The sequence below is a fragment of the Saccopteryx bilineata genome, chromosome 6, assembly GCF_036850765.1.
Source record: "Saccopteryx bilineata isolate mSacBil1 chromosome 6, mSacBil1_pri_phased_curated, whole genome shotgun sequence".
NCBI lineage: Eukaryota > Metazoa > Chordata > Mammalia > Chiroptera > Emballonuridae > Saccopteryx > Saccopteryx bilineata.
This window is the reverse complement of record NC_089495.1, coordinates 100,469,431-100,493,088: the sequence shown is the minus strand read 5'-3', so window position 1 is coordinate 100,493,088 and position 23,658 is coordinate 100,469,431. Positions and strand designations below refer to the sequence as shown.

Genomic DNA, 23,658 nt, shown 5'->3' with positions numbered 1-23,658 from the left:
GGGGAAAGAGGTGGCCGTCAGCTTGTGCATCCTTCTAGGCTGGTGATAAAAATCAAACAGTAGCCTGACTAGGGAACTGAAATTCTGAATGTATGTTACTAACAGCAATAATGGCTTACTAAATTAATCTCTTACTTCTTCCTTCAAACAAAAATATGAAGACATGTTGAAATCATAACCATCTGAGGACCAAATGAAAGCAATCATTTATTCACCTCTGAATGTTTGAAAGGCTAAAGATCAAGAATTTTTACCACAGTTTCCAAAGTAGATAAAAGAGGTAGATGATCCCATGTAGAAAAATACCTGCTTTTTTTCACCTTATGGGAGGAAAATCAAGTCAATATTCTACCAACTTACCCTTTCTATTTCATGGCATTTCTTTAGGGCATCCCCGTATCTTCCCAAACGCTGATAAGCTGAAATGCACTCTGTTTGAAACCACATACACTGCATTTCATTTAGATTTTCCATGGCAGATGTTCCTTCCTGAAATGGAAGCATTCATTAATATAAGAAGCAAATAATAAAAGTGATCTCACTTTCTTTTGTACCTATAGCTACAAATATGGCAATAATTAACAAATATATCAATGTACTGCCAAAGCCTATCAATTTAAAATTAATAATATCTTATTTATCCAGCTCTGTTGGGGTTATTCAACACTCTACATACAAGATCCCAGATTACTAAAGCTAAGTTTTTAAGAACTAAAGCTTTTATTACAACTACTTTAGATAGCAATCCTACGAAACATTGCCTATCTTTTGCCTAGTAAGCAAAAGCTACATAACCTTTCTTTGCTGGCTCAGGGTTACCACTAGTACATCATGATTGTCAAATCCATCAGTAAAAGGTCTAAGCCTGCTCTTCAGTATCCCGATCTCCTCCCTCCACGTTAGGCTTACAACATCAGTTGTCACTTCTTTGTGCCCATGTGTCTGCTTCTAACAGCATCTCCTGTTCTCTATCAATTTTTTCCTTTGAGGTTACAAACCAAATAACAGAATCTGTTAAAAAATATTTGTTAAGTCAGGCTCAATGTGAATTCTGAGAAAAGCACCTAGTTTCAGTGCAGAGGCACTGAAGTATTGTCATGTGTTTTTTTGTTTTGTTTTGTTTTTTTTCCTGCATTTTTCTGAAGCTGGAAACTGGGAGAGACAGTCAGACAGACTCCTGCATGCACCCCACCGGGATCCACCCAGCACACCCACCAGGAGGCGACGCTCTGCCCACCAGGGGGCGATGCTCTGCCCCTCCTGGGCGTCGCTCTGTTGCGACCAGAGCCACTCTAGCGCCTGGGGCAGAGGCCAAGGAGCCATCCCCAGCGCCCGGGCCATCTTTACTCCAATGGAGCCTCGCTGCGGGAGGGGAAGAGAGAGACAGAGAGGAAGGAGAGGGGGAGGGATGGAGAAGCAGATGGGCGCTTCTCCTGTGTGCCCTGGCCGGGAATCGAACCCGGGACCCCTTACACGCCAGGCCGACGCTCTACCACTGAGCCAACCGGCCAGGGCCTATTGTCATGTTTTTGAAGAGTTATTTCAAATATATTTTAGGTGACATCAGGAAAAATAGCAATGATATATTTACATAAGTAATTTCAATCTGCAGTTCTTTGTCACACTCATTTTGTGTTAGTTCAATTTTCAGAATTCCCATTAAAAGTGTAAAAAACTGGTTAACTTTAGGTAAATTAAAGTATAAGTGCATTATTTTTCATCTTTATGGTTACATAAATTTCCCAATTTTTGATGACTACCTATGTTTACAAGAAATCTATGCATTTCAAAACTTTACCATGGGTATGCAACATAAGTGAACGACAAGATAACCTGGAATTGTTATCTTTGAATATATGTATCCTGATTTATTGATGTCGCCCCATTAAAAATAAAATTATTAAAAAAAAAAAAACTTTACCAACTAGAATTACACAGCTTGCAATAACAGCTCTCTATAAAAATTCTGAACTGTGAAAAATCTGCAAGAAGGAAATATGAGCACTTCCCTCACTTAACAGCAAGCAGATACAAACGTGACTATTCAAGGTTGTTAGCAGTTTCCCTCCTCTGGCTCACTATCTACCACATGTTACAGACATGTCTGGCCAACAACCCAGTTTGGATAAACTGAACAAGCTCTCTGTACAGCATGGGAACTTGTCAAGAGTGGATTAGTGAAGCAAGCATGACGAGCAAGCTAGATTTTAGTGACTACTCTCGAACAGCCAAACTTTTCCCTTCTTTCTCATTACCCTGTGCTTTTTCAGACACATCCTAGTTGTCTGTGGTGTGTATGTGTGTGTGTGTGTGTAAGATTTGACTTGCTTAAGTTTTGTGTATTCATTTTTAATTGCACTTTATTTTTAATCTCTACCTTAGCTTTCGAGGTAGTACAAACATCATTGCTTTTATATTTACACTTGTACTCTCTTCTAACCTTCAAAACTGTGATACAGTGGGAAAGATATTAAAAAGTTTAAGCCAGCCCTGGCCAGTTGGCTCAGCAGTGCAGCATCAGCCCATTGTGTGGAAGTCCCGAGTTCGATTCCCAGCCAGGGCACACAGGAGAAACGCCCATCTGCTTCTCCACCTTTCCTCCTTTCCTTTCTCTCTACCTCTCTTTTCCCCTCCTTCAGCCAAGGCTCCATGGGAGCAAAGTTGACCTGGGCATTGAGGATGGCTCCATGGTCTCCGCCTCAGGCACTAGAATGGCTTGGTTGCAGTGGAGCATCGCCCCCTGGTGGGCATGACAGGTGGATCCCAGTTGGGCACATGCAGGAGTCTGTCTGCCGCCCCCTCCCCCTCCCCTGCTTCAGAAAAATACAAAAAAGAAAAGTTTGAGCCCCAGCAATATTTACTTATGTGACCAAAGATGATTAAAGTAACCTATTCAGAGGCCCAATCACATTGTTGTAAAATGTCAGACAAACACATAATAAAGTGCTGCATGAACATAAACAGTATTACTATTTTCCTAATTTTTTTCTCCTAATACTCATTATTTTTGCTAATACTTTTCCCTAACACTTTTATCTGCCACTCTGCATCTGCCATTGATCCTATGGCTTCTGAGTTTTAGAAACAATAATCACTGTAGTTTCTGCTCCTACAACCCAATACTAAAACCTAGTTTTTAGAGTCAAAGACAACTCAATTGGAATCCTGGCTCCAAATAAATGACTAACTGGTGACCTCCAGATGGAAAGAACGTGACCTCAACATTTTTGTAAGTATGAGGACAATGATGTCATAATACTGTCACAACTAAATGACATTTTACATATATAAAGCACTTAGCTCAGTGCTTAATAGTTGTTAAAGCCATTTTCCTGTTTCTTTTTACAAATAGTATACAAATGATTAGCATTTTTTAAATATCAGAAAGTAAAATAGACAGATTCAGATGAAAAAATCCTTTCTATGATGAGAAACAAAAAATAGTCTATAGGTAGTGTCCCTAATAAAAATTAAATAAATAGATAACACACATTTAATTTTCATTAAAGGTCACTACCTATAGACCATCTGTTATTTCTCATCATAAAAATATACATGTGGCCCTGGCCGGTGGGCTCAGCGATAGAGAGTCCACTCTGTGTGTGGATGTCACGGGTTCAATTCCCAGTCAGGGCATACAGGAGAAGCGACCATCTGCTCCTCGCCCTTTTCTTTCTCTCTCTTTATCTCTCTCTTCCCCTCCCACAGCCATGGCTTGGTTGGAGCAAGTTGGCCCCAGGCACTGGGGATGGCTCCATGGCCTCGCATCAGGCACTAAAATAGCTTGGTTGCTGAGCATTGGAGCAGTGGCTCCAGATAGACAGAGCATCGCCTGGTAGGGGGCTTGCCACATGGATCTTGGTCAGGCACATGCAGGAGTCTGTCTCTCTGCCTCCTTGCTTCTCACTTAAAAAATTAAAAATTAAAAATACATATGCTATATATTTCATAGTCATATAGCTCATATATATGTACATATATTATTTGTATTTGTCATATACCTAGTAATTAAAGATGTCTTCACTGACATCTTTATCAGCCATTTGATTTTCCACTTCTCTGAGCTACTCATATCCTTTGCCCATACTTGTATTGTCTTGTCTTATTCAGTTGTGGGTGAATGTATTTATGTTTTTATGACATTCTTAAAAGCAGTTAAATTTTCATGATAAAAATTCCAGCTACTCTGTGGCTCCTAAACTACAAGGGGTTTCCATTAACAATCAGTCACAACTAGAATCTAATTAACTTTTTATTATTATTATTATTGTGTCTACATAGATTCTAGTGTCCCCCCAAATACATCCTCCCCTCTTCCGTGTTCCCCAGTACATTCCCCGTCTCCTTCCCTGTAACGCCCTCCCTCCCTCCCTCCAGGGTTTGCTTTTCTGCTCTCATCCCATCCTATCAGCCTATCATCCCCTTTCCCTCTGTCTGCTTTCCTTCTGGATACTTTGATCCCACCTCTGCCTCTATTCTGCACCTCAGTTCAGATTGTTTGTCGGATTTCTCAGATGAGTGAGGTCATATGATATTTTTCTTTCTCTGCCTGGCTTATTTCACTTAACTTAATAGTTTCCATGTCCATCCATGTTGTTGCAAAAGGTAAGATTTCCTTCTTTTTCATGGCCCCATAGTATTCCACTGTGTATATGTCTCGCCGCTTTTTAATCCACTCATCCACTGATGGACACTTGGGCTTTTTCCAGATCTTGGCTATTGTAAACAATGCTGCCATAAACATGGGGCTGCATTTCTCCTTTTGAATCAGTGATATGGTGTTCTTGGGATATATTCCCAAAAGTGGGATGGCCGAGTCAAAAGGCAGTTCGATTTTTATTTTTTTGAGGAATCTCCATACTGTTTTCCACAGTGGCTGCACCAGTCTGCATTCCCACCAGCAGTGCAGGAGGGTTCCCTTTTCTCCACATCCTCGCCAGCACCTATCATGTGGTGATTTGTTGATGAGCAGCATTCTGACTGGTGTAAGGTGATATCTCATTGTGGTTTTAATTTGCATTTCTCTAATGATTAGTGATGTTGATCATTTTTTCATATGCCTATTGGCCATCTGTATGTCCTCTTTGGAGAAGAATCTATTCATTTCTTTTGCCCGTTTTTTGATTGAATTGTTTGTCTTCCTGGTGTTAAGTTTTACAAGTTCTTTATAAATTTTAGTTATTAACCCCTTATCAGACATATTGTCAAATATGTTCTCCCATTGTATGGTTGTCTTTTTATTTTGTTCATATTGTCTTTACCTGTGTAAAAGCTTTTTAGTTTGATGTAGTCCCATTTGTTTATCCTGTCCTTTATTTCACTTGCATGTGGAGATACATCAGCAAATATATTGCTGTGAGTGATGTCCCAGAGCTTATTGTCTATGTTTTCCTCTAGGATGCTTATGGTTTCATGACTTACATTTACGTCTTTTATCCATTTTGAGATTATTTTTCTGAATGGTGTAAGTTGGTGGTCTAGTTTCATTTTTTTGTAGGTAGCTGTCCAATTTTCCCAACACCATTTCTTAAAGAGACTGTCTTTACTCCATTGTATGCTATTAGCACCCTTGTCAAATATCAATTGTTCATAAAGCTGTGGGTTTATTTCTGGGTTCTCTGTTCTGTTCCATTGATCTATATACCTGTTCTTATGCCAGTACCAAGCTGTTCTGAGTACAATGGTCTTGTAGTATAACTTGATATCAGGAAGTATGATACCTCCCACTTTATTCTTCTTTTTCAGGATTGCTGAGGCTATTCGTGTTCTTTTTTGGTTCCATATGAATTTTAGAAATATGTGTTCTATATCTTTGAAGTATGTCCTTGGTATTTTAATAGGAATTGCATTGAATTTATAAATTGCTTTGGATAATATAGACATTTTAATGATGTTTATTCTTCCTAGCCATGAACACCATATATGCTTCCACTTGTTTGTATCTTCCTTGATTTCTTTTATCAATGCTTTATCATTTTCCCAGTACAAGTATTTAACCTCCTTGGTTAAATATACTCCTAGGTATTTTTTCTTGTTGTTCCAATAGTGAAAGGGATTGTTTTCTTACTTTCTCTTTCAGACAGATCATTGTTGGTGTATAAAAATGCCTCTGATTTCTGAGTATTAATTTTATATCCTGCCACCTTGCTGAATTCCTTTATCAGGTCAAGTAGTTTTTTGACTGAGACATTACGGTTTTCTATGTACAGTATCATACAATCAGTAAATAATGATAGTTTTACTTCTTTTCCGATTTTAATGCCTTTTATTTTTTTTCTTGTCTGATTGCTGTGGCTAGGACTTCCAGAACTATATTGAATAAGAGTGGTGAAAGGGGCACCCCTGCCTGGTTCCTGATCTTAAGAGGATGGCTTTTAACTTTTACCCATTGAGTATGATGTTGGCTGTGGGCCTATCATAGATGGCCTTTATCATGTTGAGGTATGTTCCCTGTATTCCCACTTTGCTGAGAGTTTTGATTATAAATGGGTGCTGGATTTTATCAAATGCTTTTTCTGCATCTATTGATATTATCATGTGGTTTTTCTCCTTCCTTTTGTTATGTGATGAATCACATTGATTGATTTGAGAATATTGTACCAGCCTTGCCTCCCCAAAATGAATCCCACTTGATCATGATGTATAATTTTTTTCATGTATTGCCAGATCCGGTTTGCTAATATTTTGTTGAGAATTTTAACATCTAAATTCATCAGGAATATTGGCCTATAGTTTTCTTTCTTTCTAGTGTCTTTGCCTGGCTTTGGAATCAGGATTATGCTCACCTCATAAAAGGAGCTTGTTTTAAGTTTTCCCTCCTCTTTTTGAAATAGCTTGAGAAGGAGAGACATTAGTTCTTCTCTGAATGTTTGGTAGAATTCGTCTGTGAAGCCATCTAGCCAAGGGCTTTTGTTTGTTGGGAGTTTTTTGATAACTGTTTAAATCTCATTTGTTTTAATCAGTCTATTTAGGTTTTCTGATTCTTTCAGATTGATTTTTGGGTTTTTTTGTTGTTTTTGTTTTTTTTGATAAATAAATTTTTATTAATGTTTATGGGGTGACATCAATAAATCAGGGTACATATATTCAAAGAAAACATGTCCAGGTCATCTTCTCATTCAATTATGTTGCATACCCATCACCCAAAGTCAGATTGTCCTCCATCACCCTCTATCGAGTTTTCTTTGTGCCCCTCGCCCCTTCCCCTCTTCCTCCTCTCCTCCCGTGCCCCCACCCCCACTCCTGGTAACCACCACACTCTTGTCCATGTCTCTTAGTCTCGTTTTTATGTCCCACCAATGTATGGAATCATGAAGTTCTTGGTTTTTTCTGATTTACTTATTTCACTTCATATAATGTTATCAAGATCCCACCATTTTGCTGTAAAGAATCCAGTGTCGTCATTTCTTATGGCTGAGTAGTATTCCATAGTGTATATGTGCCACATCTTCTTTATCCAGTCTAAGATTGAAGGGCTTTTTGGTTGTTTCCATGTCTTGGCCACTGTGAACAATGCTGCAATGAACATGGGGCTATGGACATTGATACATGTGTCTTTACGTATCAATGTTTCTGAGTTTTTTTGGTATATACCCAGTAGAGCGATTCCTGGGTCATAAGGTAGTTCTATTTTCAGTTTTTTGAGGAACCACCATACTTTCTTCCATAATGGTTGTACTACTTTACATTCCCACCAACAGTGAATGAGGGTTCCTTTTTCTCCACAGCCTCTCCAACATTTGCTATTACCTGTCTTGTTGATAATAGCTAATCTAACAAGTGTGAGGTGACATTTCATTGTAGTTTTGATTTGTATTTCTCTAATAACTAATTAAGATGAGCATCTTTTCATATATCTGTTGGCCATTTGTATTTCTTCCTGGGAGAAGTATCTGTTCATGTCCTCTTCCCATGTTTTTATTGGATTGTTTGTTTGTTGTTGAGTTTTATGAGTTCTTTGTATATTTTGGATATTAGGCCCTTATCTGAGCTGTTGTTTGAAAATATCATTTCCCATTTAGTTGGCTGTCTGTGTATGTTGTTGTCAGTTTCTCTTGCTGAGCAAAAACTTTTTAGTCTGATGTAGTCCCATTCATTTATCTTTGCCTTCACTTCTTTTGCCTTTGGAGTCAAATTCATACAATGCTCTTTAAAACCCAGGTCCATGAGTTTAGTACCTATGTCTTCTATGTACTTTATTGTTTCAGGTCTTATATTTAGGTCTTTGATCCATTTTGAATTAATTTTCGTACAAGGGGACAAGCTGTAGTCGAGTTTCATTCTTTTGTATGTGGCTTTCCAGATTTCCCAGCACCATTTGTTGAAGAGGCCTTCTTTTCTCCATTGTGTGTTGTTGGCCCCTTTATCAAAAATTATTTGACCATATATATGTGGTTTTATTTCTGGACTTTCTATTCTTTTCCATTGGTCTGAGTGTCTATTTTTCTGCCAATATCATGCTGTTTTGATTGTCGTGGCCCTATAATATAGTTTGAAGTCAGGTATTGTAATGACCCCAGCTTCATTCTTTTTCCTTAGGATTGCTTTGGCTATTCGGGGGTTTTTTAAGTTCCATATAAATGTGATGATTTTTTGTTCCATTTCTTTAAAAAATGTCATAGGAATTTTGATGGGAATTGCATTAAATTTATAAATTGCTTTGGGTAATATGGCCATTTTGATTATATTTATTCTTCCTATCGAAGAACAAGGAATATTTTTCCATCTCATTGTATCTTTTTCGATTTCCTTTAACAATGCTTTGTCGTTTTCGTTATATAGGTCCTTTACATTCTTTGTTATGTTTATTCCTAGGTATTTTATTTTTTTTGTTGCAATCGTGAAGGGGATTGTTTTTTTGAGTTTGTTTTCTAATATTTCATTGTTGGCATATAGAAAGGCTATGGACTTTTGTATGTTAATTTTGTATCCTGTGACCTTACTGTATTGGCTTATTGTTTCTAGTAATCATTTTGTGGAGTCTTTGGGGTTTTCGATGTATAGGATCATATCATCTGCAAAAAGTGATACCTTTACTTCTGCTTTTCCGATATGGATGCCTTTTATTTCTTTCTCTTGTCTGATTGCTCTGGCCAGAACTTCTAGCACCACGTTAAATAACAGTGAAGAGAGTGGACAACCCTGTCTTGTTCCTGATTTAAGGTGGAAAGTCCTCAGTTTTATGCCATTTAATATGATGTTGGCTGATGGTTTATCATATATGGCCTTTATCATGTTGAGATATTTTCCTTCTATAACCATTTTGTTGAGTCTTAAACATAAAGTTGTGTTGTATTTTATCGAATGCCTTTTCTGCATCTATTGATAAGATCATGTGGTTTTTGTTCTTTGTTTTGTTGATATGGTGTATTACGTTAACCGTTTTACATATGTTGAACCATCCTTGAGATTCTGGGATGAATCCCACTTGATCGTGATGTATTTTTTTAAATATGTTGTTGTATTCGATTTGCCAGTATTTTGTTTAGTATTTTGGCATCTGTATTCATTAGAGATATTGGTCTGTAATTTTCTTTCTTTGTGCCGTCCTTGCCAGGTTTTGGTATGAGGGTTATGTTGGCCTCATAAAATGTGTTTGGAAGTATTGCTTCTTCTTCAATTTTTTGGAAGACTTTGAGTAGAATAGGAACCAAGTCTTCTTTGAATGTTTGATAGAATTCACTAGTATGACCGTCTGGGCTTGGACTTTTATTTTGGGAAGGTTTTTAAGAGTTTCTTCTATTTTCTCCCTGCTAATTGGTCTGTTTAGGCTTTCTGCTTCTTCATGACTCAGTCTAGGAAGGTTGTTCTAGGAATTTATGCATTTTTTCTAGGTTGTTGAATTTGGTGGCATAAACTTTTTCATAGTACTCTACAATAATTCTTTGTATATCTGTAATGTCCGTGGTGATTTCTCCTCTTTCATTTTAGATTTTGTTTATGTGAGTTCTTTCTCTTTTTTCCTTGGTAAGTCTTGCCAGGGGTTTGTCAATTTTGTTGATCTTTTCAAAAAACCAGCTCCTTGTTCTATTAATTTTTTCTATAGTTTTTCTGCTCTCTATTTCATTTATTTCTGCTCTGATTTTTATTATCTCCTTTCTTCGGCTGGTTTTGGGTTGTTTTTGTTCTTCTTTTTCCAGTTCCTTAAGGTGTGAAGTTAAGTGGTTCACTTGGGCTCTCTTTTGTTTGTTCATATAGGCCTGAAGGGATATGAACTTCCCTCTTATCACTACTTTTGCTGCATCCCAAAGATTCTGATATGTCGTATTGTCATTTTCAGTTGTCTGTATATATCTTTTGATCTCTGTGCTTATTTCTTCTTTGACCCATTCATTTTTTAAAAGTATGTTGTTTAGTTTTCACATTTTTGGGGGGGTTTTTTGCTCTTTTTCAGAGTTGAATTCTAGTTTCAAGGCTTTATGATCAGAAAATATGTTTGGTACAATTTCAATTTATTTATTTATTTATTTTTCCCTGTATTTTTCTGAAGCCGGAAACGGGGAGAGACAGTCAGACAGACTCCCGCATGCACTCGACCGGGATCCACCCAGCACGACCACCAGGGGGCGACGCTCTGCCCCTCCGGGGCATCGCTCTGTTGCAACCAGAGCCACTCTAGCACCTGGGGCAGAGGCCGAGGAGCCATCCCCAGCGCCCGGGGCATCTTTGCTCCAATGGAGCCTCAGCTGCAGGAGGGGAAGAGACAGAGAGGAAGGAGAGGAGTAGGGGTGGAGAAGCAGATGGGTGCTTCTGTGTACCCTGGCTGGGAATCGAACCCAGGACTTCTGCATGCCAGGCCGACGCTCTACCACTGAGCCAACCGGCCAGGGCCCAATTTCAATTTTTTTAAATTTCCTGATATTATTTTTATGGCCCAACATATGGTCAATTCTTGAGAATGTTCCATGTACACTAGAGAAAAATGTATACTCTGTCACTTTGGGATGAAGTGTCCTGTAGATGTGTATCATATCCAGGTTCTCTAGTGTTTCGTTTAAGACCACTATATCTTTATTGATTTTCTGTTTGGATGACCGATCTAGAGCCATCAGCGGTGTATTGAGGTCTCCAAGTATGATTGTATTTTTGTCAGTTTTTGTTTTTAGGTCAATAAGTAGCTGTCTTATATATTTTGGTGCTCCTTGGTTTGGTGCATATATATTAAGGACTGTTATGTCTTCTTGATTCAGCACCCCCTTAATCATTATGAAATGACCATTTTTACTCTGAGTACTTTTGCTGTCTTGTAGTCAGCATTATTAGATATGAGTATTGCTACGCCTGCTTTTTTTTTGGATGTTATTTGCTTGGAGTATTGTTTTCCAGCCTTTCACTTTGAATTTGTTTTTATCCTTGTTGCTTAGATGTGTTTCTTGTAGGCAGCATACAGTTGGATTTTCTTTTTTAATCCATTCTGCCACTCTGTGTCTTTTTATTGGTGAGTTTAATCTATCTACATTTAGTGTAATTATTGACACTTTTGGTTCCCTATTGAATTTTATAAATTGCTTTCTGTTAGTTTTGTATCTTGTTTGATTCTTCTCTTTTGTTTTTCTATCATTTGTTTTTGTTTGTTTGTATTCCATACTTCTTTCCTCTGTTCCTACCTTTTTTAAGCCATGTGCTTCTGTGGTGGTTTTTTCAAGGGTGGTTACCATTAAGTAATGAAAAGGGTACCTACCATATTCATTGTAGTACCCTGTATATGAGTGTTTCTGCACTTCATCGTCCTTTGCTACTGTTAATCTCCATCCTCTCCCCTTTTTTTTGCTTTTGTTGTCACAGTTTAAGTTTGGTTTCATTGTGTTCTTGGTGGAGCTTTTACTTCTGGTTTTGTTTTGTTTTGTTATTTGAATCTGGTTGGAAAATCCTCTTTAGTATTTCCTGGAGTGGGGGTTTTCTGATGATAAATTCCCTCATCTTTTCTGTATTTGTGAATGTTTTTATTTCACCTTCATACTTGAAGGATAGCTTTGATAGGTATAGTATTCTTGGCTGGAAGTTCCTCTCTTTCAGGACTTTAAATATTGGGGTCCACTCTCTTCTAGCTTGTAGAGTTTCTGCTGAGAAATCTGATGATAATCTAATAGGCTTTCCTTTATATGTTGTATTCTTCTTTTCCCTGGCTGCCTTGAGAATTTTTTCTTTGTCATTGGTTTGTACCAATTTCATTATGATGTGCCTTGGAGTAGGTTTGTTGTGGTTAAGAAAACTCGGTGTTCTGTTTGCTTCTTGAATTTGAGGCTTTAGTTCTTTCCACAGGCTTGGGAAGTTCTCGTCTATTATTTGTTTGAATATATTCTCCATTCCATTTTCTCTCTCTTCTCCATCTGATATACCTATTATTTTTATGTTATTCTTTTTGATGGAGTCAGACAATTCCTGTAGGGCTTTCTCATTTTTTTTAATAAAATTTATTTTTTACAGAGACAGTGAGTCAGAGAGAGGGATAGACAGGGACAGACAGACAGGAACAGAGAGAGATGAGAAGCATCAATCATTAGTTTTTCATTGCGCATTGTAACACCTTAGTTGTTCATTGATTGCTTTCTCATATGTGCCTTGACCACGGGCCTTCAGCAGACTGAGTAACCCCCTTGAACCTTGGGTTCAAGCTGGTGGGCTTTTGCTCAAACCAGATGAGCCCACACTCAAGCTGGCGAGCTTGGGGTCTCGAACCCGGGTCCTCTGCATCCCAGTCCGATGCTCTATCCACTGCGCCACCTCCTGGTCAGGCTCTCATTTTTTTTAATTTTTGAGTCTCCCTCTTCTTCTCTCTGTTGTGCCTCAAGTTGTTTGTCTTCTATTTCACTAATCCTCTCTTCTATCTGGCCTGTTCTATTAGCTAAGCTTGTTACCTCGTTTTTCAGCTCGTGAATTGAGTTTTTCATCTCTGTTTGATTTGTTTTTATAGTTTCAATTTCCTTGGTAATATATTCTTTGTGTTCGTTGAGTTATTTTCTGAACTCTCTAAATTGCCTTTCTGTGTTTTCTTGGATATCTCTGAGTATTTTTAGGATTTCTATTTTAAATTCTCTGTCATTTAGCTCCAAGGTTTCCAATATATTAAATTTTTTTTCCATAGATTTTTCCATATCTATCTGTGCTACTTGTCTATCTTTTGTATCCATGATATTTGATTTCCTTTTTCTTAATGGCATCTGAGGGCGGTCTTGTTAATAGCACTAATGACAATTAATAAAGAATAAAAAGTTTAAAAAAACGTAAAAAAAATGGAAAAAAATTTGGAGAAAAACACACAAAAAAATAATTTATTATTCCCCCCCTTTTTTTTCTTGTCTTCCCCTCCTCTTCCCTCCTCCTTAGGAAAATATCGTGATGAACTGTGAATTATATTATGCTAAATGGAACAAAAACTGCCTATAACGGAGGGCCTGAGTTGGGGGGAAGTGTTCAATGGGCAAAAAAGGAAGTAGAGACCCACAAAATGCAAAAAAGGAAAAAATTTGGGTCAAGTATAAAATGATTTGCTTGTAAATGATGTTCAACTAAGATATATAATGAGAGGGATAAGAGGGAAACAGGAAAAAGGAAAAAAAACTATTGTATTACGTAGAGCAAAAACTAAATAAAATGAAGATCCTGGGTTGGGAGGAATGCTAATGAGTTAAAAGGCAAAGTAAAAAATACCCAAAATGCCACAAAAGAAAAAAAAAACTTGAGTCCCAAATTAAATAATTTGTTCATGATTGAGGATTGAATGAGAGGAAAAGTAAAAGGAGAAAAGAAGAAACTAATAGAGAGGGAGAAATAAGAAAAAGGGGAAAAGGAAAAGAAAAAAAAAAAGAGGGAGAGAGAGTTAAGGGTTTTGGAGTGTAACGCTCATGGAGAGTAAGGAAGAAGAAAAGAAATAAAATGTAACACTTATGGGTAGTGTAGATCAAGAAGAGGACAGAATAAGATGGGCAGAGAATAAAAGGACCAAGGTGGAGGAAATATAATAATAATAAAGGCAAGATGATGAAAGAAACAAAAAAATAGTGGAACAAGTTATAAAGTCTGTGGATTTTTCTTGATTTTGAGAGGTTAATTTCTTCCTTTTTCTTTCCTCTCCCTCTTCCTGGTCGGTGACTCTGTACCCCAGGCTCTGCCCCCATGGCACACTTAGGTAGAGATTAGCAGTTGATGAGACTCTACAGCGATGTCATATATTAGGCTTCACTCTCGTTGGTAGTCAAGGCTTGTTAGCGTTTGCAGGCTCTGACAATGAGAGAGTCTGTTTTCCTGGAACCTCTCTTCTAGTCTCTCCTTCCTGAATTAGCAGCCTGATGATCCAGCTATGAGGCTGCCGCTGCCTTTGCCTGGGGAGTAAGAGGCTCAAAGAGCTGGCAAATCCCCACTCTATCCCTACTCAAAGCAGGGCTCTGGGTAAGGCTCTGGCAATCAGAGCCGCCAGCATAATCAGGTGGGGCTGGGAGCCAATTGCTCTCAAGGTAACTTTCTATGAGCCTCCAGGCCTGTTAAGCAGCCTAGCACTCTGTGGGAACACTCTCCCCAGGCTTTCCACACTTTGTAGCCTGTTTTTGCTGGGAAGAAGATGCACTAGTCGCTGCCTGCAGTACAGGAGGTCTTAACATCTGCTAAGTCCCTCTTTTTAGCATATATCCCTGAGTATGAAAGCTCTGCCAATCAGAAGTTGCCCCCACCCCTTTAGCAAGAGGCACTAAAAAATATGCCTCTTGTCTTAGATCGCTGAACTGAGAGAGATCTTGTCAGTTAGAGCCACGTAGGTCAGTTGGGAGGTGAGCAGACTGTGGGTTCAGCTAATTTCAGCAATTGGATCTGCCGATTTGCTACAGAAAGGACTGCAAGCTGCCTGTGCACCCCTCCCCCGATGATTGATTGTTAGCTTGAATGGCTGGGTGAGGTGCCCCACCCACCTGGAGAAGCTAGGGTGTAGGGAAGTTCACTTTGGCGCACTCGCCATGCGCTGCTGGCAGCTGCTGCCTGTGGCGCTGGCGGCTGCTCGTGCGTGGCTGGTTGCTCACCCTACGCGCAGGCAGCTGGGTTGCTGGCGGCCCACCAGTGGCAGGGATGCTCGTGGCACATGGGCAACTGGGATGCTCGCGGCGAGTGGGCGATTGCTCGCAGCACGTGCGTTTGCTCACGGGGGCTGATTCACCACAGGAACACTCTTTCCTCAGCTTGAACGAAAGTCCATGCTGCAGCCCAACCTCCTCCACACCCTTAGCCACCCCCAACTCTCAGTTCCAAGTGAAAGCAGCCTTTGCTCAGGTTAGTGAGGAAGGCAGAGTGTTTTTTTGTCCGACTTATTTCCTTCAGGGTTGATTATATATTTAGTCAATATTTTGCTCGACCCTACCTTCGCCTTCAGTGTGTGGAAATCCCGGACACTCCAAGGATAAATTTTTCTGTCTCTAGTTGATGAACTTGTTGAAATTTTTGGGGGATTTGTAGGTCGCACTACTCACAGCGCCATTTCTCTGGCATCCGACCTCCCAGATTGATTTTTGAAACATTGTAATTTTCAAGGAATTTGTCCATTTCACCTAGGTTATCTAATTTTTTGGCATGCAGTTCTTCATAGTATTTTCTTACAATATTTTGTATTTCTGCTATGTCCGTTGTTACTTCTCCACCCTCGTTTCTAATTTTATTTATTTGAGTCCTTTCTCTTTTTTTCCCTGTGAGTCTGGCTAAGGGTTCATCGATCTTGTTTACTTTTTCAAAGAACTGGCTATTAGTTTCATTGACCCTCTGTATTGTTTTTTTAGTCTCTATGTCATTTATTTCTGTTCTGATTTTTATTGTTTCCTTCCTTCTACTTCCTCTAGGCTTTACTTGCTGTTCTTTTTCTAGTTCTTTTAGTTGCAGGATTAAGTTGTTTATTTGAGCTTTTTCTAGCTTAATAAGGTATGCCTGTAGAGCTATGAACTTCCCTCTCAGGACTACTTTTGCTGTGTCCCACAGATTTTGAGTTGTATGCTCACTTTCATTTGTTTCAAGAAAATTTTTTATTTCTTCCTTGATCTCATTGTTGACCCATTTGTTGTTTAATAACATGCTGTTTAGTTTCCAAGTGTTTGAGTGTTTTTCAGTTTTCCTATTGTAGTTGATTTCTAGTTTCATGCCATTGTGGTCAGAGAAGATACTTGATATGATTTCAATCTTCTTAAATTTGTGGAGACTCATTTTATGCCCCAATATGTGGTCTATCCTAGAGAATGTACCATGCATACTTGAGAAGAATGTATATTCTGCTACTTTAGGGTGAAAGGTTCTGAAGATATCTATTAAATCCAGTTGATCTAGTGTGTCCCTTAATTCTGCTGTTTCTTTCTTAATTTTCTTTCTTGAGGATGTATCCATTGATGTCAGTAGGGTATTAAAATGCCCTACTATCTTAGTATTGTGGTTGATTTCACCTTTTATGTCCATCAAAATCTGATTTGTATATTTAGGTGCTACTATATTAGTCACATAGATATTTATAACGGTTATATCTTCCTGTTTAATTGCTCCCTTTATCATTATGTAGTGACCTCCTTTATCTCTTACTATAGTCTTTGTTTTAAAGTCTATTTTGTCAGATATAAGTATTGCTACTCCACCTTTTTTTTCATTTTCATTTGCATGAAATATTTTTTTCCATCTCTTTACTTTCAGTCTATGTGTATCTTTTGTTTTGAAGTGGGTCTCCTGTACACATCATATGTACAGGTCCTGTTTTCTTATCCATTCATCTACCCTATGTCTTTCGATTGAAGCATTTATTCCATTTACATTTAAGGTTATTATTGATATGTAGTTGTTTATTGCCTTTTTTTTTCTTTTAAATCTATATTTCTCTTTTACTATGTATATATATTTTTTCCTGCTTTGTTCTGTCTACAGCAGGCCCCTTAACATTTCTGGCAGCATTGGTTTGGTTGTGATAAACTCCTTGAGGGTTTTTTTTGTCTGGGAAGTTTTTTATTTCTCCTTCAATTTTAAACTAGTCTTGCTGGATAAAGAAGTCTTAGTTGTAGGTTCTTGTTCTGCATTACTTTGACTATTTCTTGCCAATCCCTTCTGGCCTCAAGTGTTTCTGTTGAGAAATCAGATGTCATCCTTATGGGTGTTCCTTTGTAGGTGATTGACTGATTTTCTCTTACAGCTATTAATATTCTTTATCTCTTAGCTTTGGTATTTTGATTGATATGTCTTGGTGTGGGTCTCTTTGGATTCTTTTTTTTTTTTTTTTTTGTATTTTTCTGAAGCTGGAAACGGGGAGAGACAGTCAGACAGACTCCCGCATGCGCCCGACTGGGATCTACCCGGCATGCCCACCAGGGGCGATGCTCTGCCCACCAGGGGGCAATGCTCTGCCCCTCCCGGGCGTTGCTCTGTTGCGACCAGAGCCACTCTCGCGCCTGGGGCAGAGGCCAAGGAGACATCCCCAGCGCCCAGGCCATCTTTGCTCCAATGGAGCCTCGCTGCGGGAGGGAAAGAGAGAGACAGAGAGGAAGGAGGGGGGGTGGAGAAGCAAATGGGCGCTTCTCCTATGTGCCCTGGCCAGGAATCAAACCCGGGTCCCCCGCACGCCAGGCCAACGCTCTACCACTGAGCCAACTGGCCAGGGCCTGGATTCTTTTTTAATGGGGTTCTCACTGCTTCTTGAACTTTTGTGACTCTTTCCTGCATCAATTTTGGGAGATTTTTCATCTATAATTTCTTCAAAGAGCTTCTCAAGTCCTTGTTCTTTCTCTTCTTCAGGAACCCCTATTATGTGGATATAGTTTCTCTTCATGTTGTCACCGAGCTCTCTTAGGGTTTCCTTGGACTTTTTGATTCTCTTTTCTTTTTGCTTTTCTACTTCTGTGTTTTCACTTGTCCTCTAAGTCACTGATTCAATCCTCTACTTCATCCAGCCTGCTTTTAATTCCTTCTAGTGTAGTCTTCATTTCAGATATTGTGTTTGTCATTTCTGTCTGGTTCTTCTTTATATCTATGTTATTTTTGATGCTTACAATTTCTTTATTGAAGTGTTCATTAAGTCTATCCATTGTAGCTTTGAAATCGTTAAGCCTCCTAACAATCATCATTTTATACTCTGCATCTGGTAATTTGATTACTTCTGATTCATCCAGGACTGTTCCTGTGGACTTATCTCGTTGAAGCATATGACTTATGCTTCTCTGCCTACCCATTATTTTCTGTATGACTTATAGGCTTCTTCCAGTTGTGATCTCCTTACCTAGTAGTGCTGCTTTGAAGTCTTGATTTGTTTGTTTTCTTCTCAGTTTTATTAACTCGGTGGTAATCTTGTTTACTGATCTCAGTAAGGGGCTTATTTGAAACTGTATCCTGAAATGCGGTGAGTGTAACATGAGACTCTGAAGGCTTGATCTGCCAGCTTCTCTCCCAGGGCAGGGTGCTTTCTCCAGGGCAGGGTGCTTTCTCTGCTTCAGTAGTGGGAAGTGTATCTCAGATATCCATGGAGACCTGAGTTACTGTCTCTCCTCCTCACTTCCTGTTTTCAGCTGTATTGTGTTGCACTGATTGGAGCTGGAGAGCTTTCTGGAGGTGGGTCACCCGGAACCACTTTAGGCTTGTGCTGTGTGGAGGGACCAACCCCTCCCCAGTTATGGCTGCCTCCGCACTGGATGAGTCAGCTTTTCAGGTCATCCCATGTATTCCTCTGCCCCTAACCATCTGTCTCTCCCCACTTTCCTTTTGAAAGACAAGCCAGCCCTCTCAGCATAGCTTGTTCCCAGTTCCCCAGGCAGGTGGCTGTGAGCGATATTTTCTACTCTTCTCCTTGTAATTAGAGGCCTTCTGGGTCTCAGCCTCACCACCACCTCTTTGTTCCTGGAAGCAGGGAAGCTCCCACCATGCCCCGTATTCCCTACCAGTCTTGGTGTGTCTTCTTTGCTCCTTAGTTTTTGAAACCTGTTCTTATAGTCCAAAGTTGACTTTTCACACTGATTGTTCCTAAATTAATTTGTAATCCAGTTTGGTGGTGTGAGCTGGAAGTCTGTGTGTCTGCCTACTCCGTTGCCATCTTGGTATCCTTCTAATTAACTTTTAAGGAAGGTGGCACACTGATGTTGCAGTAGCAATGAATTAGCACCACAGAACTCAATGGTAACTTATGTTCATCCTAAATAACTTACCTGTAAATACCAGCACTAAAGCCATCTACTCTGTATGTAATGTACTTGAAAATGTAAATCATTTATTTCAAAGAATCTTAATGAAAACTTGGAAATCAAAATTTGCAACAATGGTTTCCTCATTATGCCTCAATTTTACATTCAATATATGTTATATAATTATTTCAGTGAATTATTCAGAGTTCACTATAAATTCTTTTATCATTATATGGGTTGGAAATACCTTCTCCAATTCCATGGTTTAATCTTCTTACTTTGCTTATGGTTATTCTGTTATACATTATCTTGAATTTTAATATTGTCAAGTGTGTCAATTACTCTTGCACTTTATGCTTCTGGTGTCTTAAGAAATGTTTACTACCTCAAACCTTAAAGATAAACTTCTACATTTTCTTACAAAAGTTTGAAAAATTTGCTTTCCATACTTAGATCCTTAATTCATCTTGGACTAATCTATGTGCAGCATAAGGATGCCATTTTATTTTTTTCAACCCAAATAACTAATTGTCCCAGCACTATCATTTCATCTCTGATTTTTAAAGCACCTCTGGTTGTATACCAAGTTTCCAAATACATCTGAGTGTGTTTTTCCACTTTCTATTCTATTCCATTAGTCTACTTATATTTTTAACCATAAATGTATTATTAGAATACTATAACAGAAAGTCTGTTAAAAGGATTGAAAGAATTGTGAAGGACAGAAAGGAAAGGAATAAACATTTAGCCCAACAATTTCAGAGAACTTAAATTCTCAAATGACACACAGACTAGTAGTCCATGAACCTTACTCCTACATAAAATTCTATGAGCAAGTATGAAATAAGACACTGTAAAAGAGAAATTGAAGAGCAGTCACAAATTCCTAGAGACAAAGAACTGTAAATCAAATATTATATACATTCACTAAAGTATGGTATACTGCTTATTTTTGTATAAAGGCATTTTGCTTCTGCTATTGCTTTTTAGCCATCCCCTATCAGAAGCATTTGTAAACACACACACTCAACCTCAGTAAGAAACCATACTTAGGATATGAGCTAAATGGGATTTTTAAAAAAAATCAAAGATGAACTCTAAAGAACTGGTGGCAAACTTCAGAAATCACCGTAGAACTTAAGTTTAATTTCACGGATTCAGTCAATTACATGCTATTTCCTACCCTTGTGAACTTGGAGCACATTTCCTCTGCTTCTTTTATCATATTTGCTCGAAGCATATATTTTGCACACTTGGAATTGATGAATCTATCAGCCGTGTCTAAAGACTGTGCTTCATCCATCCACTTTGCCGCTTCTTTGAGGTTACCTATATGCTTTAAGAGATAAAAGTATTAAAGAACTTATAGTTTGTGATGAAGAGAATATGGGTGCAATACAAATAGCAACAGTTTATAGAAACAAATTAGAAAACTGGTACCACTTCTGTAAAATTTATCTAGAAATCTTCAGATAAATGAAAATTCACACGTACTAAGAGCTGAATCAAATGATTAATACTAAATACACAATTATGCAACCTAAAACTATTTAGGATTATTAGAGCATTAGAATATTTCAGAATGCCACAAAAGTTATGTCTACACAGAAATAACTCTGAGGGCTTTTAAGTGGTTAAATTCTTCAATTATTCATAAAACCATGTATAGGATTTTACCTTGTAAATTTTTGCTTTCATATAGAATAATTCTATTAGAGTTGGAGTACTAGCAATTGCAGCATTAATATAATCCAAAGCCAAAGAATACTGCCCCAGTTTATCAAAGTGCTGTGCCAGGAAATACTGGACCCAGAGTAGTGTTGTTGGGGGTTCCTTCTCCCCATTCTCTGCAATCAAACAAATATTAATCATTGGGAAGAAGGCAAAGTAAAGGATACATCACATACTCCCCCCCAAAAGCATAATGAAATTAATAATTGTTACAATAATAAACAGTAAAAATCCAGCCAAAATGACCAATTCAACAGAAAGAAGTATAACTTCATGCCATCAAGTTCAAAAAGTGGCAGTCAAGTAGAGAAACAATATAGTTTCACAGGCTTCTAGCCCCTACCCTCACTCCAAAGAAACAGTGCTGGGAAAGAAGGTAAATTAATCTAACTGAATTCTCAAGGCTGCAAATGTAGGGCAGCAGACCCATGAAAAAAGTCAAGGGAAATAGCTTGGAGAAAAGATGTACCTAACTACCATTGCAGGATTTCTACGAAAGCAAGAACTGATGGGGCTTAGCAGTGTCGAGGCGTTGACATTAACTCAGGGAAACCCAAAGTTGAAGGTTATGAAGAAGGCACATTCCTGACAAGACAGAAGTACCCTTTGTGACCAAAGCAGTCACATACAAGCAGCTGAACTCTACTGTTCCCCACTCTGTGCCCTCAAGCTACAACAGAGTAGATACAAGCTCTCAAAACAGATTTCAGAAAAAAGACCTAAAGGTGTAAAATGAGGAAGAGTCAAAAAGATAATTTACTCATAGTACATCAGAAAAACATAGGTCTCCTAGGCTAGCTGACCAAATAAAATGACAACATACAAATAAACAAATCTGTATAAATTTAAAAACAAGTAATAAATAAAGGCAAGAAGCCCAGCATTTATTTTGCTCCTCTTCCATAAACTTCAAGGGAACTGAATATTTGATGAGGGAACTTTTTTGTAAGATTTCCAACTAATAAATACAAAAGAAACGATGATTTGAATAACATAAGAGATTGGAACAATGATTTTCAGTAGCTGCTAAAATCCTAGGTGAGAGGCTGATGAGAAGAAACTCTACTATAATAGGCAGATCAGGCTGTTACTGTTGAACCACTTCAACTTAACATCACAAAGAGAGAAATAATGTCTTTTGCCTCCAGTTGTGAAACAACAGGAAGTACTATGCAGCATGTATGAAGTGTTAACATAGAATCTGAATCTAATCAGGATGTTAAATAAACTATAAGTTTACAAGAAATATGGTTAATATATTAAGTGATACCATGAGACAACAAATCAGCCAAATCCAGAATATGGGACATTTCATAAGACAAAAACCTTTCAGCAAAGAACATTTTTTTAAGGGACGGGAAGACACTACACACGATTAAAAATATCAGAGACATAAAAATCAAGTGTGAACTTTAGCTGGATCCAGATTCAAATAAACAAATTATACAAAGACATTTTTTAAGATAATCAGGGAAATTTGCATGCACAGTAGTTGTTAGATATCATGGTATGAGATTTAATTTTGTGTGAGATAGTATTATGGTTACATCATCTGTAAGCGTTTAAACAGAACTGCATACTACGGTCATGTCTGCTTTAAAAATACTCCAGGCCCTGGCTAGGTGGCTCAGTGGCTAAAGCATCCCAGCACACAGAGGTTCCAGGTCCAATCCTCCATCAGGACACGAACAAGAGGCAATGAATGAGTGCACAACTGAATGGAACTAAGTGAAACGAGTTGATGCTTCTCTCTCTCTCTCTCTCTCTCTCTCTTCCCCCACCTCACTCTCTCAAATCAATGGAAAAAAGAAATTTTAAAAATGGATTAAAATATTCTAGAAAAAGAATAGACAGAGGTACTTCAAATAAGACTGGCAGAATGGTTATAACAGAAGCTGGGTTATAGGGACACAAGGGTTTGTTATTCAACTTACTTCTGTGTCTGTTAATATGGACTCTGTTTCAAACTAACAGAAATAAGAGTAATAATGACATGTATAAAACACATGAAGAAACCAGACTAAAGTTACCATCTGCATGACTGAAAGCAACCTAGAATGTTTTCTTTTAGGCTTTCTTTGTTTGTTTTCTGAAGTTAGAAGCAGGGGGGGCAGTCAGACAGACTCCTGCATGAGTCTGACCGGAATCCACCCGGCATGCCCTAGGCTTTTTTTTTTTTTTTTTTTTTTTTTGTATTTTTTCCGAAGTTAGAAGCAGGGAGGCAGTCAGACAGACTCCCGCATGCGCTTGACCGGAATCCACCCGGCATGCCCTAGGCTTTTTTTTTTTTTTTTTTTTTTTTTGTATTTTTTCCGAAGTTAGAAGCAGGGAGGCAGTCAGACAGACTCCCGCATGCGCTTGACCGGAATCCACCCGGCATGCCCACCAGGGGCGATGCTCTGCCCATCTGGGGCATTGCTCCATTGCAGCCAGAGCCATTCTAGAGCCTGAGGCAGAGGCCATGGAGCTGTCCTTAGCATCGGGCCAATTTTGCTCCAATGGAGACTTGGCTGTGGGAGGGGAAGAGAAAGATAGAAAGGAGAAGGGAAGGGTGGAGAAGCAGATGGGTGCTTCTCTTGTGTGCCCTGACCAAGAATCGAACCTGGGACTTCCACACATCGAGCTGACACTCCACCGCTAAGCCAACTGGCCAGGGCTAGAATGTTTCCTAAGTTGCCTTGATTTACATATGCTCCTACAAACAGAGAAACAGAGAACCAAATTATACAGCTTTTTGGGGGGTTTTTTTTGTTTTTTTTTTTTGAGAGAGAGAGACAGACAGGAAGGGAGAGAGAGGAGAAGAATCAACTTGCAA

The 23,658-nt window shown here is 38.6% G+C and overlaps 1 protein-coding gene across 4 annotated transcripts in view; it reads right to left on the bottom strand.

The window, feature by feature from the left end:
- Positions 1 to 23,658, bottom strand: part of NAA16 (N-alpha-acetyltransferase 16, NatA auxiliary subunit) — a 94,190-nt gene that overhangs the window by 18,890 nt on the left and 51,642 nt on the right. For all 4 annotated transcript variants that reach the window (XM_066235960.1, XM_066235963.1, XM_066235962.1 and 1 more), the window contains 3 exons: positions 20,790 to 20,959; positions 20,296 to 20,448; positions 361 to 489 (listed from right to left, as the gene is read on the bottom strand). In XM_066235960.1, the coding sequence (XP_066092057.1) occupies positions 361 to 489; positions 20,296 to 20,448; positions 20,790 to 20,959 (452 nt within the window). The remainder of the gene's footprint in view (positions 1 to 360; positions 490 to 20,295; positions 20,449 to 20,789; positions 20,960 to 23,658) is intronic.